The sequence below is a fragment of the Ischnura elegans genome, chromosome 1 (genome assembly GCF_921293095.1).
Source record: "Ischnura elegans chromosome 1, ioIscEleg1.1, whole genome shotgun sequence".
NCBI lineage: Eukaryota > Metazoa > Arthropoda > Insecta > Odonata > Coenagrionidae > Ischnura > Ischnura elegans.
Genome location: NC_060246.1, coordinates 132,167,015 through 132,182,704, shown reverse-complemented (window position 1 = coordinate 132,182,704; position 15,690 = coordinate 132,167,015). Strand labels below are relative to the sequence as shown.

The 15,690-nt window shown below is 37.7% G+C and overlaps 1 protein-coding gene across 1 annotated transcript; it reads right to left on the bottom strand.

Annotated features, from left to right (window-relative positions):
- Window positions 1–929: 929 nt before the first annotated feature.
- On the bottom strand, window positions 930–10,529 carry LOC124170154 (dentin sialophosphoprotein-like). The gene is made up of 4 exons (XM_046548857.1): window positions 10,394–10,529; window positions 9,057–9,797; window positions 7,214–7,432; window positions 930–1,978 (listed from the first exon to the last, which is right to left on the bottom strand). Exons 1-4 carry the CDS (start codon window positions 10,461–10,463, stop codon window positions 1,416–1,418), a joined length of 1,593 nt encoding a protein of 530 aa, XP_046404813.1. The 5' UTR covers window positions 10,464–10,529; the 3' UTR covers window positions 930–1,415.
- Between the last annotated feature and the right edge of the window lie 5,161 nt (window positions 10,530–15,690).

Below are 15,690 nucleotides of genomic sequence, written 5' to 3'. Positions count from 1 at the left end.
ACAAAAGTATCAGGAGTTACGCGAAGTTCTAAAGGTTTAGTATTGTTTCGCTTTCTCACTGTGCTATGCCAATGCACAACTTGTCTTGGCGTGAAGAAAAAAATTTCAAATTCCATCGGTGGATGATCTCGTCGATTCAAGCGTAAAATGGAAAATACTTCAAGGTTATCATACAACGGTTTAATTCGATATCCAGCATGACTCAGAGTAAACGAATCCAGCACATGCACATCTTAGCATTAAAGCACTTATGACGGGTATGACTCGTGTCATGTCTTATCATAACACGGGGGAACACTGTTAACTTCCCGAAAGCAGCTGTGTTCTTTCGCAGTTTTTTTCATAGCAATAATTTGCTACCGTACACCTTTTATACAAAATGGATCTCTCATCTCAATGGAAAACTCATAATTCTTAGCTTTATTAGGGCTTTATAAATGTAGCGTGTAAATCCTATGCACACTTCCCACATTATAAAACTGTAAAGTAGGTAATGGTAACAGGACAATTGTTCACATTTTGAACCTGTGAGCTACCTGTATTAAAAATGAAGAAGGCAGAAGGTGTATCTGAATCGATGGAGAATAATAATACGTTAATGAAGGAATTATTCAAAAATTTTCGGAATTAAGAAATATGCATGGACATTATTATGAATGATCATATATTTTAACACGTACCAAAGAACATTTTTCCTGCACAAAGGGTAGGCAATGAGCGAGGAAAGAGTTTCTTGCTTTTTGCAGTCTTATCCAACTTAAACTCAGGGTAAACTTGGGAGCGTAATGAAAGATTATTAGAACAATGAATTATTTTATTCCGCTAGTGCCGTAAGAGGGTCACCGATGCACATTTTCTGTCCTTTTATCAACGGAATGCACTCAGTTATGAAAAGATTGGAATTTCATCATCAATTTTTCGCTCCACAGAGCCTTCTATTGCTTCAATAAAATAAGCAAAACCAATCTACACTTCTCACCAAATTATCACACTTCCCTGCGAATCATTTAATGTTACCAATTAGGACAAAGAATACAACGGAAACTCTTTCAGCAACCTAAAGGCTTTTGTGGCGAAGTTGATACCACAAATAAGTGATGTATAGTTTAAAAAAACAATTGTAATGGAAATTATAGACAACGAAAATCACTAATAGCTTTGCAAATTTAGATGAAATACAAAGTGCAAATGTGTAAGCGTGATTTCAGCGAAATTATTTTCCCATTCATAATCCATAGGATCAAATCATTATTCTCGAAGATGAATGCCACTATTACTAGGCTTCAAAACTTGATCGTTCGCAACATAATATTGATTTTTCATTTCCTAAGTATTGCAGTAGGGTTGGCAGATGCATTTCCGCCACTAAAATTTCCATCATTGACTTTATTTATGTCATTAACGTCGTCATCATTTTAATCATCATTGTTGTTATCCTCCTCGCCGTCAGTATCATCATCATTGTCGTTATCAGAATCATCATCATCTTCGTCGGAATCATCAGAGTTGTCCTGGGAATCACTGTCGTCCTCAGAATCATCGCTGTCATCTTCGGATTCACTGGTGTTGCTCTGCGTTTCATTATCGTCTGAATCATCATCACTGTCTTCATCAGAATCGTCGGAATCTGAATCTTCGGAATCGGAATCGTCCGAATCAGACTCGTCGGAATCAGAATCATCGGAATCAGACTCGTCGGAATCAGAATCAGAGTCGTCGGAATCAGAATCAGAGTCGTCGGAATCAGAATCGGAATCAGAGTCATCGGAATCCGAATCGTCGGAATCAGAGTCGTCGGAATCGTCATCTTGGGAGCCTCCTCCTGGGCTGGTTCCATTGTTAATGTTTTCTTGCCGCAGCATTGGTGATCCTTGTCCGGGTGGAGGTATTAGAAGCGATGGTTGTTTGCCGTTCATCGATGTGGAAGTTCGACTGATGGCTGGCCAACGCAGTGCCGGTCGCCGATTCAAGAGTTCAACTGTCGAAATAGAATTCATACCTCTCTCTTAATGGAATCTGGGCAAAGCTGGTAGAGTTACCATGACGAATGACCCGCTTAGGACTTGAAGAGAAATGGTTCACGATTAAAACACGAGAGAAAAAATATACTTCTTGAAAATCGCCGTCAAAGTTTTCAAGCAATGCAAAGCGTACATTCTTATTTCTTCATTAGAGCTATGGTATCAATGTAGCGTGTAAATACTATGATAAGTACCCAAACTATAGAACTGTACGAACATAATCAATTTGGAAAATAGTTAGAATGTTCTATCAATAATTGAAGGGCTACAAAATGTGTTCCATTTAGCACAGTTTTGGCAAGCATACTAAGGGAAAAGCATCTCGATAAGCCGTGTCTAGAAGCCAAATCTATAAGTGCATCATGCACCTGATGTGGGAGTGCTCACAGATCAATGAACACACTACCGGTATACCCATCACTCTAAATTTGACAATGTCGTTCGAGCAGGCCGTTCGTTCATCAGCAGAGAAAAAAAATCAACAATCGCTAGATACACATATGCCCTTCGAGCAGATAAATTTACCTTCCTTCATATGATTTTCTATCTACCATTTCTTCAGGTGAGGCGCCTATAGACGCGTTTATAACTTAGTAGATACACATAGAATGTAGAAAAATCCTCAAAAATGGTCATCGGAAATGGCTAAGAGGGATAGTGTCAGAAAACATTGCGAAAAAGAAGTTATAAAAATGTAATTAAGTACATTAAGTGTAATTTTGATAAGTACAAAAATCTCATGTCAATGAATCATCCCCCTGGTCTGATCAAGAATCAGAATCCCTTGTCTCTGCGACTAAAACTATTACCTCAGGGACTCAGGTAATGTTCCCTGGTAAAATTTATCGTTTTGTTTTCGTGTTACTTCGTGCATGTGAACTGCTGGGTAATCTAAGTCTATTCTAAAAATGGAAAATCACCGTGAGAGCTCATTACTAGACCCACCAAGCTAAGAATGGCTGAGTTAACAACTTTATCTGATTTATAATTAGCTCTCAGAATAAAAAAATACAAATTATTAAGAAAGAGGTAGGTCAAAGCAAAATTGAATACTAGGCGGGATAAATTGCCACATATCACTTTCAAATGAAAATTTCCAGGATTCACGCCAAAAATTGATGGAAAGTTAATGATAACTTTACGCACCAAAGATTGGGTGTTGTTCCCTGTGAAATTTAAGGAGACACAATTAAAATGAAAATGAAATGGTAACTTTTTATTGTAAATGCGTTTTCATCCGGAAATAAAATTCACAGCCGTTATTCAACCAGTTCATGAGTCCTTATTACTCCTCAGGCGACACATTTATTTTCCCGTGCTACTATCCATATGCTGAAAAAAAATTGAAAATAATTTGTAAAAAAATGCCTTTGGATGTTAAATGCATGTACTACCTAAAGTAGCAACGATTACCCACAATGATGGCGAATAATCAGAACCACCATATAATTTTCATATCATCTATAATCATATATTTTCTATATATTCTGTAGAAAGCCATTAATTATCTTAACTATGACCGGTATTTAATAATTTATCTTAGATAGGATAAAAACATATTCACAAAATTAAATTTTGATCTTCCTAATCGCTGACATTCGAGTAAATTATAGTTAGGTATGAAATACAAGCATGTCAAGACAAGCAAACTTTAATTATGAAATCTGATATCATCAAGTGTCATCCGTAAGAAAAAGCCGACCTTGCGTTCTGAGACAATACTCCTCTAACATCAGTGATTACTTTCATTTCTATCGAAGTAAGGAGACTAAATGCATAAAAAGTATCTTACCGTATTAAAAGTATGTTTTTTGTTTATTCAAAGAGTGTGGTATTAAAATAAATTCGAAGATTCATATATAGTGAAGAGATTCTAAATTATACGAAAAATTAAAATATTTTCCACGAGTTGGGTTTTCGAAAAATTAGCGTAAAAATTTTGAAGCAAAAATTCGATTAAGTAAGATCGACTATTGTCCGCGTAGTGCTCATAAGCATAGAAATCGATCGCATTGATTGATTAAACATTTTAACCAATAAAGTTTACTGCGCTATGAAAGCATATGTTTTTTTAAATTATTGCGGTGGTTAAGTGACGTGGAGCATTTTGGCCCTCCGGACGATGTGTAATGGATTTTTGGCCCTTGCAATGAAAAAGGCTGAAGACCCAACTTTAAGGGAACCCACGCAGTGGAGTCGCGGGAGGGTCAATCGCGAAACGATATTTGCCTATTCCATTCAGTCCACAATGATTCAATGAATGCGATGAAAATTATAATTTCCATTTCATAAGCATTTCTCAAGCTTTGAAAGACTTTCCGAGACCATTCTAACTCCCATTAGTGAATAATATCTTAAATAATTGAATCCAAAACACATTGCCTGGGGCATTGTCGTTTCCGATTCCAGCCGAAGAGTCATCGAAGAAAATTCGTTCAACATTGTTTTGTATTCATGAAGTCACTCTCCTGAATCCCACGCGGTCATTTCCCGGGACGTAATTTCTTGGAACAAGCCCACGCATTCAATTTGCACAAAAATTGATTAATATGTCCCACAAGTCACAGAGATAAGAGGAAAATATCACCAATAGCAAGGGGACAGAAACTCTTATAAATACTAACCTTCTCTTCTAGTTTCGGGTGTTACCAAATTATTGCAGTGGTCCGTGGTTCGGTTTTGAAAAGTAACATTTATAAGACTATTTGGCTGGAGAAAAATTATGAAACTCAATAAAATTTCTTGTTTGAAAATTGAACTTTTTTCTTCGAGAGTTAATGCTATTAAACTTTGAATTGAAATATTTATCCAAACCATGCATTACTGAGCACTAGATTGAAAATGAGAATCAGGATAATAAAAATAAAAATGGTTAAAATCCGCTATTAAGTGGCTATTGGTATGATAATTATACAGAAGGAGAGTGAAAATATGTGCATTGATAATGTAAACTGAATGAAATAACCTGTAGTATTTGATTCGACAGTTGAAATGTATAATTACGTTGACTGGTGTGATTTCTTTTGGGTAAATTAAAATTAAATGCCAACCCAGCAGAGGGATCTGTCACCGCAGATTAAAAAAAATATTTGGTTAGCGACGTATGAACCTCCCCATAAACTTTGGGACATCAAATTCCTATTACCATGTACACGATTCAACCTCAATTTCGAGAACACAGTTATAAATGAAGACATGAACATAAAGTAATATAAATGACTAATAATTCATTCATTCATAAAAGTAAATGTTAAGTAGAAATAACGCATTCGGGATATTTTTGTATTTTTGATTTTACCATTACCTTTTGCCATTACTCGTTACCCAACAGAATAAATCAATTATTCAAACCTAATTTTTCTTAAAAAAGAAAATTTTAAAACTAGATAATTTTTAAGAAACCAGTCTCGATATTTCAAACCTCATGCTTATCTGCAAACTTCATTTTGGTTAATTCCCTTTTTTAGATTATAAGGCTCACTTTTCCATAATTAGTTAGGCAAAGTGTGCGCATTTTATTTTCACAATTACTCTCAAACAAAGCTGCGATTGAGGATCCTTGTAACCAAGGGATACAATTGAAATTTTGAAAAAAAAGGGGCAGATAATGGTTGGTGGAGTACATATGATTGTTGTAAAAAAAGGCATGCAAGTGAATCATTGGCAAGCATTTACATAGTTATCATTGATTCACTTCTATCCCTTTGCCACAACAATATTTTTTACTTCACCAACCATTATCTGCACATTTCTTCAAAATTATAAAAACTGCTCTTGTACCCCATGGCTTCTGGGTAGGCACTCAATTAATTAATTCGAAAGTTATACTGATTATTAGGCAAAATTTAATTAACTTTCAAACACTTCGTTTATTGATAATATATCCTTGGGAATCCCGTAGAACTCGCGCTAGTGACGGATAGCCCTTGACTTACTCATCCAGCATACCTACATTATTCAAAGGTATAATTTGGAAACGATGAGGCGTTTTACGGGAAGAAATGAGGCCAGGAATTTTTTCTGGTCATTCATCGGCACAAAAATAAGGCTAAACTTCCGCGCCGATAAAGTATTTCCCTCGATGGGCCAAGTTAAGTATGAAAAAATGCCTCGGAATAGATGTATGGGTCATTTGGCGCTAAAGAATACCATCACATAAGATTAGCACCAAATAGCTTTTATTAACTATAATGCCTGCACGCAGAGCCCACACATCATAAAGTGAGTAAGACAGTAAGTATTCAAGATTGATATTCGATAGTTCACGTGAAGCAATGGAGCCTATTGAAAATACGCAACTCACCTTCTCGGCCGGTTATTTTTCGTGACTTTCGCGACATTAAATGCTGAAGTCATCAGCTTTATAATATATTGTCAGCAAATGTTAAATAGACCCTTTTAAGCATTTGAATGTATCTTATATTTGAAAATGTTAACGAATTTTCCCCAGTTTCAGTATTTTTTCACGTGTACAATTTACTTCGCGTGTTCTCGTGTACAATGCACTTCATATATAATAATTGTGCATCTATAAGCAGTGAAAATTAAAAAAGTAATCAAAATAGATAAAGGCCGTTTCCAGGAATGCCAACTTTGCTATCTTCACAATGAAAAATAAAAGTACGTAACATCAAAATCAACTTTTAATCGGCAGTCTAATCAACGGAGTTGAAATTAATGACGCGATTTTGTTGTAAAGCATACGCAGAGAGGAAGGTTAATTCCCTACTTGCTTTCGAAAACGACGGTATAATAATGATGGCATTCTATTGAAATCAATGTTGGTCAAACCTCAAACTGATCATAATCAAGGGGTCATTTTGCTTTTGTGTACGGGGCAAACATTGAAATTGCCGAACTTGAGAAAACAGAATGAGTCAGGTGGGTCTTCTTGGTGAAAACGCTTATTTTCATACCGTATACAATGTCCGTAAATTTTAACTTGATTAAATATAATACTTACGAAGATGGAGAGTTGCAGGATAGTGATAAAAATTATCTTGCGCTATTTTTTTCCATTTCCTTTCATAACATTGCATTCGGGGGCTTCAATATTGGTCTTGGCTTTTCAATACTGCGTAGCCACCTTAAACGCTCTTGTTTATATTTACTCTGAGAACTAGATAACAATCAATTTTTGTGCAAAGAGGAGGATGAAAGCAACAGCACCTCGACCAATCAAGATTACTCACTCAGGGCTGGAGGAAGGGGACGATCACGCGGCCATTCTCCCAGGCAGCGGGATTGTCGCTCTTGGCTACTGTACTCGAGGGCCTGACGAAAATCCCCACTCGCGTGACTCACGGCCGAAGAGCTTGCTTGATTGAGCCACACCGACGGAGATATCTCGAGTTTCACTGGCCATCCGGAATCATGACTGACCTTGGCGATCTTGGAAGCGCATAGTATCACTATTGAGAGGAAAAGAATCAATTAGTGACGTAGTTGTAAGATAATGAGAGGGAGAACAGTTTCTTTGAGCCTAAAGCTTTTAAAAATATACATTGTGGCTTGTAAACACGGCTTAAATTGAAGTGAGTGGGTGCCCTTTGGAAATACTTGGAAGTCCTCTCTTGATAATGCCTACTGCAAAAGATTTGGCTCAGAGAAAGTCACGCGTCGATCAACTTTGTCCAAATTTACACCTTGGATTTCCACTGTTACACTTTTGAATGTTCATAATATTCGTATCAATATGGATTCAGTGCCGAGCTATTTTGTCAAAAGAGCTATAGGGAAAATATTGCCTGCATGAAATTAAACAAACACTAAATATTACTTAGGTATACTAAAAAAATAGAATTTTTTAAATATTGAATAATATTAAATACGAATGTATGCTTCAGGCAGTTTCTCGTGTAAAATTAAATGGTTAGCCAAAAACATTTAGTATCATAAACAGATATATTTTTTCGATGGAAATGAATACAGCAAATTCAAAATAAAATTAATGAATAAGCGTTTCTGTCCCATTTCTGAGGAAATTAATGTTAACATATTGAAGCATAAAATTATCGATAAAATCATAAAATGAGGATAGGTCAACCGAATGAGATTCAAAAAGAGCAATTAAATCAGGCTCGAGGAATTTAGGAGGTTGAGTAGGGCTGCTCAAGTAGGGTATACTCATGAGGACCGGAACTTAATCGGATTTCGCTAAAAACTTCGAGTCGAAAAAATGTTGGAAAATTTTGAAGGTAACTGAACCAAGCAGAATATAATGCTATTGAAAAGAATCTTAAAAAATACATTCTTTTAAATGAGAATTTGAATCATGAAAAGATTAGCCTCAGTTTAGGAAGTCTATCTGTGACGGAGATACTTCTACGAGTGCATTCCGCAATGAACTCCAATGATATGTAAAATGGGGATACCTTAAATTTACTGTATTTCTAGTCGTAGTTGGTGACACTAAAGCCGTATTTCGCTGCATAATGGAGCCTTTCATCATACACTTACTTAGACGGGGAAAAAAATTTACGTTATGCAAACCCTCTATTCACAATCATTACATTCACTTCCCGTTAATGTGACCTATCGCTAATCTTTTTCAATAACGTCGTGTAATGCGGGCAAACAGCCTCGAAAGAAAGCATGATACTAAAAAAGTAGCAGCGTTTGGCACTATCATTGTATGAAGCCACTATGATACACAGCATTTACAATATATAGATATAGAAAATATTATACGAACCCCTATATCGGGTATCTTAACCAATACTGACGAAACACTCAAGATGACACGCGAAACATATGTTCCTGCATCCCATACGGTGACTACATTACCTTATTTTACTCACAAGAAATAAAATCACTGATGGATACTGTTGTGCCGTAAGACAAAACGCCTATGTTTGCAGCCATATGTTTTATCTTTCTTCTCGCGGTATATGAAACAGCATGGATGCATACTAACAAACGAAAATGGCGCGAATAAAATTTTTTTGACAAAACTACCAAGCCGGAGTTAGATGACCAATTGGATATCAATTGAGTGCTTGGCCGCAGGGCACAGCGAGGATAAGAAAAGCTCACCTTTTTCCGGTGGAATCGCGCATTCGCAAGTTCCTTTTTCGCTGCTCCAGAGGGCCTCACCGCCGCAAATGTCGCTGCACGCGACGACGCAGTCCTTGTCTTGAGTGGAGGCTTGCGAGAATCCCGGAGACTCCGAGTGCGACTGCTGGTGGCCGGAATCGCCGTGCGGGTAACCGGAAGAGTACGACGGAGAGCTAGCAGAAGCGTGAGTCTGGGAGTTACCAGAAGACGACGAGTACGACTGCGAGTCGGTGGATGCATGGGATTGGGAGCTACTAGAGGAGGGCGAATATGACTGCGAGTTGGTGGAAGTGTGAGATTTGGAGTTGGCGGTGGAAGGCGAGTACGGTCGCGAGTTGGCTGAGGTGTGGGACTCCGAGTTGGCTGAAGGAGAGTAGGGGCGCGAATTTTCCGACCCGTGATACTGTGAGTTAGCATGAGGGAATGACTGCGAGTGAGCCGAATCGTGGGACTCGGGCTTGGAAGAAGAGTAATACGGGGAGTGCGCCGAACTGTGTGCTAGCGGGTTAGCTGAAGGGTACGGGCGGCCCTGATAGCTGGAGTGTCCCGTCGATGAAGTGGTGTGCTGCAGGGTCTGTCCATAAGGGCGCGACTGGGCTCCGTGGTAGTAGGTGCCTGATGGAGGCTGGTACGTGTTCGCTTGGGGAAAGTAGTACGAGCCGCTCTGTCTTTCAGAAGCACCGGCCTGGTATTCCTGATGGTAAAGGGCGGCTGCCGGTGCTGCAATGGCAAAAAAAGATCAAAAGGAATGAAACTATTAATCAGATTCCCAAACATTAAATTTTTAAATGGCACATCATCAGTATAAAGCGACTAAGTGGAAAACATTTTTAACTATATAGCATTTTCGCATTGCCATTATACCATCTTCAGCTGTGAAACATCTATTAATAATGAATTATTTCATCATTGATTTTACAAGTAAAGTAATGATTAAGAACTTCGTTTTCAGAATTATTTAGTTGCAACGCGCAAATGGCACATGAACTGGTCATGGAGGCAGAAATGTTTTCGATAAATTAATATTGATACGGGAAGCACTTTGCTGCCCGAAATATCCAAATATCCAGAGCACAAACAAAGAAAAGCATCTCTCGTGAAGATAAAAACATATCCAGCTAAATTATTTCAAAGCAACCGACTTATGAACTCAACAAACATCATTCTTACACGCACTCCCGATGTCTTTAAACGTGTGACTTATGTTAAATACACGCAAAGTTCATTGACCTGATGGAATAGCAAATAAATAGATATAAAACAACTTGGGAATAGATAAATGCACACACATAATGATAAAATTAATTAAATTGTACCTCCATGAGTAATGTGAATGCTGTTGATGATAACTAAAATGAAAAAAGGAAAAAGAATTGACTGCCCCATCTTTCAGAGAGCGTAAGCCACGACTAGTTTGCTTCTTCGACGGTAGCCGCCCGTTTGATCGGCAAATGTGATGAGCTGCACTATTTAATGAGAATGAATTCATAAGCAAGAATTCAAGGAATCCACATTGGTTCTGTGCCTTGCAAAAAATGCTCTTTGCTGCCGCTGGCAATTGAAAGTTGCATAATGAAATGACCTAAGGCCCTATTGGCCAAGATTCATTAGACAGTAGCGCCTGTACCCTTCTTCAGTGTCAATATAGAGCGGAATATTATGCACATCTGTGTCACTGAAATGATTCCTCGAGTGACGGTAACGAAGTTTCATCACTTAAATTTCACCACTAATTGTGCCACCGAATGGAACCGTGAGAAAACTGATTAAGTCATTCAGTTATCTAACCTGAGAATTATTACATATTTATTCCTCTCTGAATTCAATACAAATCGTTAGAAATTTACCCCACAGCAAAATGTCCTTTATGTCTGCGCTAATTTCCAACTTCAAGGCCTTAGCCACCGGATAGGATCGTTGTGTTCAAATCCCCCCTAAATATTTGAGGAACACAGTCATGAGTGTACCCACTCAAAATCAAACCACTCAAAATATAACCTCTCTTTTAACCCTTTTACTGCCAGCCCATTTCAAAGGTGGGATGTACGAAGACTGCCAAGGCTATTTTCCAGAATTAGCAACATTTCAGATTTAAAATTTTTTCAGCTACTTAATTTTATTTAATACGTCTAGATTTTTTCCCAATTCTTAAGATATATTTATATCGTATAACTATAGATAGATTATGGGGGTTTACATACATTACAGCCGTTGAAAAGGCCACAATCACAAAAAAAGTGAAATAATTCGGGCCGATAAATCGGCCCCTGGCAGTTTTCGCTTAACCAGCGAGTGTAAGCCCCCTGGAAAACTTATTTTCTGGTCACGACCTTGAAAATGGTCACTATCGACTCCCCCGCAGAAAACCATGGGGTTCATTTGCCCCGGGTTCGATTTCTGCCTTACTCAGCGGCGGATTAGAATTGCTCTCGCATGCCTTCCTGAAGGACATGGATTTGGATCCCGTCTGGGTGGGAATCCCACCATACAGGGCACCGGTTTGCGCCTTTGCCTTGCGGTTTGCGCCCAAAAAATTATTGGTAAGAGCGGACTTGATTGTCCTTAATTCGCTTGTTAATAGGGACGAAATTATTTTTATAATCGCTGCTTTAGCTATCATTCATTTTTATACGTGCTTCACAAGGTTTTTCCAAAGCAAACGGAGCAAGTCAAGATCACTCGTTTTCTTTTGTCATTATACTGCCATAGAAGAACAGTCTCAGAATATGGTCGGATTCCAGGATAAGCAATTTTCTAGATTGACAGAATTATTAATATTATTGTCATTAATGTTACTGCCATTATTATTGTTATCATTATTTTAACTACTATTGTCTTTTTCGGTAAATTTTCTTCAGTTTTCACTGAGTTTTTTTCATAAAGATATTTATATAAACATTATTATAATTATTATAATTTTTTAAGCTGAGAAGCACGGATTAACACTTTGCTTCGTTAAAAAATTTCCTTACGCACTTTTTCCATTACGATTACTAGCACGCGGCTCGAAAGAAACACTACTTCATGCCTATCATCTCATGTTACCTCAACAGCACGCCCGGCTCCGCCACGCTCTCTCATCCCTCCCACTCCTGCCGCCTAGCCCTCCCCAGCCCAACCCAACGCTCAGCATTCCAAATTAACGTAGCCTAGCAAAATTCCAACGACTGCGCGAGGAGAATTATTGACGCCATATAAATTTAGCTACCGTGCCGCAACTAGAGCCGTAACAGCAATTTTACACGCTTCAACGACTCGAAAGCAACGGGTAAACACGTGACAGTAAGAATATTCTGTAGAACAGATGTAAGTAAGTGACTGCTCAGTCTGTGAATGTAATATTATATCATGCTCTGTTATGTTCAATAACAATCTTAACAAACACGAGAAAAAGGCGCACGGCAGGACATTACCAGTACAAACCACCTCGTGACTACAGATTTGGGTTTCATGCCATGCACTATGTATTTTGAAATTAAGGTCTTAGGCTATCTCCTGTGTTGCCGCTTAAGGAAGATATTTATCAACTGCATTTACATATCAAAGGACTAAATATTGGCTATCATATAGTAGGGGACAAAACTAGCCAAGCTACTTAGCATGTTCCTTCATAGTGCGTTACGTTAGTCCGCCTTTCAAGAGGAAAAAAGAGCGAGAGTACTTTGAAACGCAATTGACAATATGTTGAATGGGAAGGGTCTTGGCAAGAGTGCAGAGATATTGGAGAACATAAATACGTTATATTTTTTTACCGTGAATAGTGGCTAAATCAAGAAGAGATCCGTGTTTATGGTCACCACTTTCTGGTGTAATTTCATGCATCTCCAGATGATTTTGATCTGAGAAAATTAACTATTTTTTCACGTTTGCTTGAGATAGAACAGTTGAAGTTATTGATTGAGATTATAAATGAAATAGTTATGAATATAAGACTAAGGATATCAGTATTTGAAGCGGAGCGGGCAACCCATTTCTTATCTGATGTCACCGGTGATATGAACGTTAGACAATTTAATTTTGAGCATCATTTAAAAAGTAGGCATTCTTAGTTAACTGACAATGTATTTCCCTCTACTTCCACTTCATTGTGCTTCAAATTAATATATACGCACCATCTCTTGATTTTTGGACGGAAAACGAGACTAAAAAAATTCTGGGCCGAATGAGATAGGTGATGCGTATAGAAAGCGAAGGGAAGAAAAAAACAAAAATGGACGAAGACCGATGGCGTGGGCCTATGTGTGGAGAGACTGCAAAAAATAGCAGGGTAAACTCGATTTCTGGATGACTGCTTCCTGATATGCTAAAAGAAGTGGAGGGAATGGGAAAAACTTATTGGTGTGGGAATGGCGAGAGATTCTCGGAAAGAGTTGGAAAGGAAAGATCGCATTATAAGCTGAGGGTATGCGCGATCAAGAGGTCGTTAGAGAATCGAGAGACGATACTCAGTGGAACAAGTGCTAAGAAATATTAATGATCGAGGAGGAAGAGCCACTTAAAATTAAACTCCGTAAGCACGCACTATCAGCGATAAGCCCCTCTCAAAACGATTTGATGATAACCAATAACGATAACCAGAATCTTTTATTTCTGAATTTTTTTAGACAAAGCACTACTTGAAAGAGGACACGTACAGAGCTGTCCTTAAGAATTGAATCGTTAGCATGGGCGTACCCACCGGGGGGCAGCTAAAAGCGAAAGCATACTTAGTTCAAAGCAAAAGTTTTGAACAAATTTTCTTAAAATCAAAGGAAAAAGATATTACCATAAAATATGTAATTGAAATAAAAATATTTTTTCTAGCAAATAATTTTAAAATATAATATGGCGCTGTTATAATTTTCTGGAAATTTTGGTTTCCTTAACCTTTTCTGTGCTACAACTGAAACGATCACGAATTGCCCCCATATAGTTTTGATCCTGGGTACGACTCATTGCATGGTGAAAGCAGGAGAAAAATCGAAGCAAATTCACTGAATTGTTGAGGCCTTAACCTTGTAGAATTCCATTTTAAGTTAGGAAAATAATAAATTTGCTTTCTACAGTTTATGATTTAATAAACGACTAGTTTCAATACACTGTATCATTTTCAAGTAACTAATCTTATTAATCAATAGCATTTTTAGTGTTTTCCTTTTTATTTACTGAAAAATATAAGAATGAAATTTCAAAAACAGAAGCGCTGTCTTTGCTGCAAGCAATGGCTCGGCGATTTTCTTTTTACTTTTGGAGTTTTTAACTTGAACCACGGGCCAAATTTTCGCTCCTTTTTAAATAGGGGCAGATAAAAAACATGACAATAGGCGCTAATTATGCTTTCTGAAGCGCCATTCTACCGGAATGCTGCTGAAAAACAGCCGGAACCCTTCAATATTTCCTAAAAAGGAAAAGAAACAATGAATTGTGAGTTAGGGAAGAGATCCTACGGATATGGAATTTCTCGCTATTCTTGGAAGTGAACTACAAAGGAATTCCACATTAGCCTTTATCACCACATCTATTGCCGGCGGCACATTTAATAACACAAGAACAGTTCTGGATCTTTATAGGTCCATTCCTTTCACTTGCAATATCATACCTCTATATTTCAGAAAGAATTTTTCCCCTCAACATATTTCTATTGCTATTTTTCTAATTTCTCTCATTCAATAATTTGCAAGGTAACAATACACCTTATTTTTTTTCTAAAACAGCTATGCGATAATTTTCTTATGGCTAGTAAGGAGACCGAAACTTTCCACTCATTTAGTTCTAGACAGTTTACATTGGGTTATCTCAGCGCCTGGGGATATTCAACGCTTCCCAACGAGAAATGATCCCACGGGATCTCCATTGGAAAATCAATGAACATGAAACAAATAGGAATGTTAAACGCATTTCAAAATTATATTGCAGTGGTGAAAAAATAGTAATTCGAATATTGACACTTTTAATTTCCGGTTTTCCAATTTGCGACTCAAGAGAAGACGCCCATACCACGATACTCGAGAAGGGCGGAAAAGCATCGCGTTGAATTTCATCTTCATTATGCTTTTAAAAAGACATTTTTAAAAATTCATCAAAGTAGGGGGTGGCTTAAGGAAGGAAGAGATCTGCCCCCGTCCCTGCTGATGAGTGAAATATGTATAAATATATACGCGCGTGATTGAGTCTGGGATGAGCTCTGCCTTCACTTACCCTTACCAACCTTTGGTTTCATTCACTTACTGTGAGTGAGTGAAGGATTATTTTCTTATGCAATCCAGCAATGAAGTTGAAAGGCACAAAATAACTCATAGCATAACTATGAATACATGATTTTCATGCACCGAGGTAATATATTACAAAAGTATCTCTAGATGTGTATTAAAGCAGATGGTTACCAAAATGGCCACCATCTTCAAACATGGCGCCATTTTCGCTACTTCCGGTATTAAAACTATATAAAGTAATAAAATAAATACTATCCCAAGCATAAGCATTATAACAGTTGTTTACCAAAATGGCCAGCACCTTGAAATATGGCGTCATTTTCGTTGGGAATCTACGGTGATCAAAGTCATATTTAAACCTTATCACTTCGAATAACGGGCGTCATTTTACATGGAAACGGCACCAAAAAAATTAAGGCCTA

Bases quoted from the DNA above. Each gene is read 5' to 3' on its own strand.
- LOC124170154 (XM_046548857.1), bottom strand. From the start codon at position 10,463: ATGGGGCAGTCAATTCTTTTTCCTTTTTTCATTTTAGTTATCATCAAC. The intron at 7,433-9,056 runs GTGAGCTTTTCT...TCCTCTCAATAG, and splicing joins CGCGATTCCACCGGAAAAAG to TGATACTATGCGCTTCCAAG. The intron at 1,979-7,213 runs GTGAGTAATCTT...CTATTTCGACAG, and splicing joins TCCCCTTCCTCCAGCCCTGA to TTGAACTCTTGAATCGGCGA.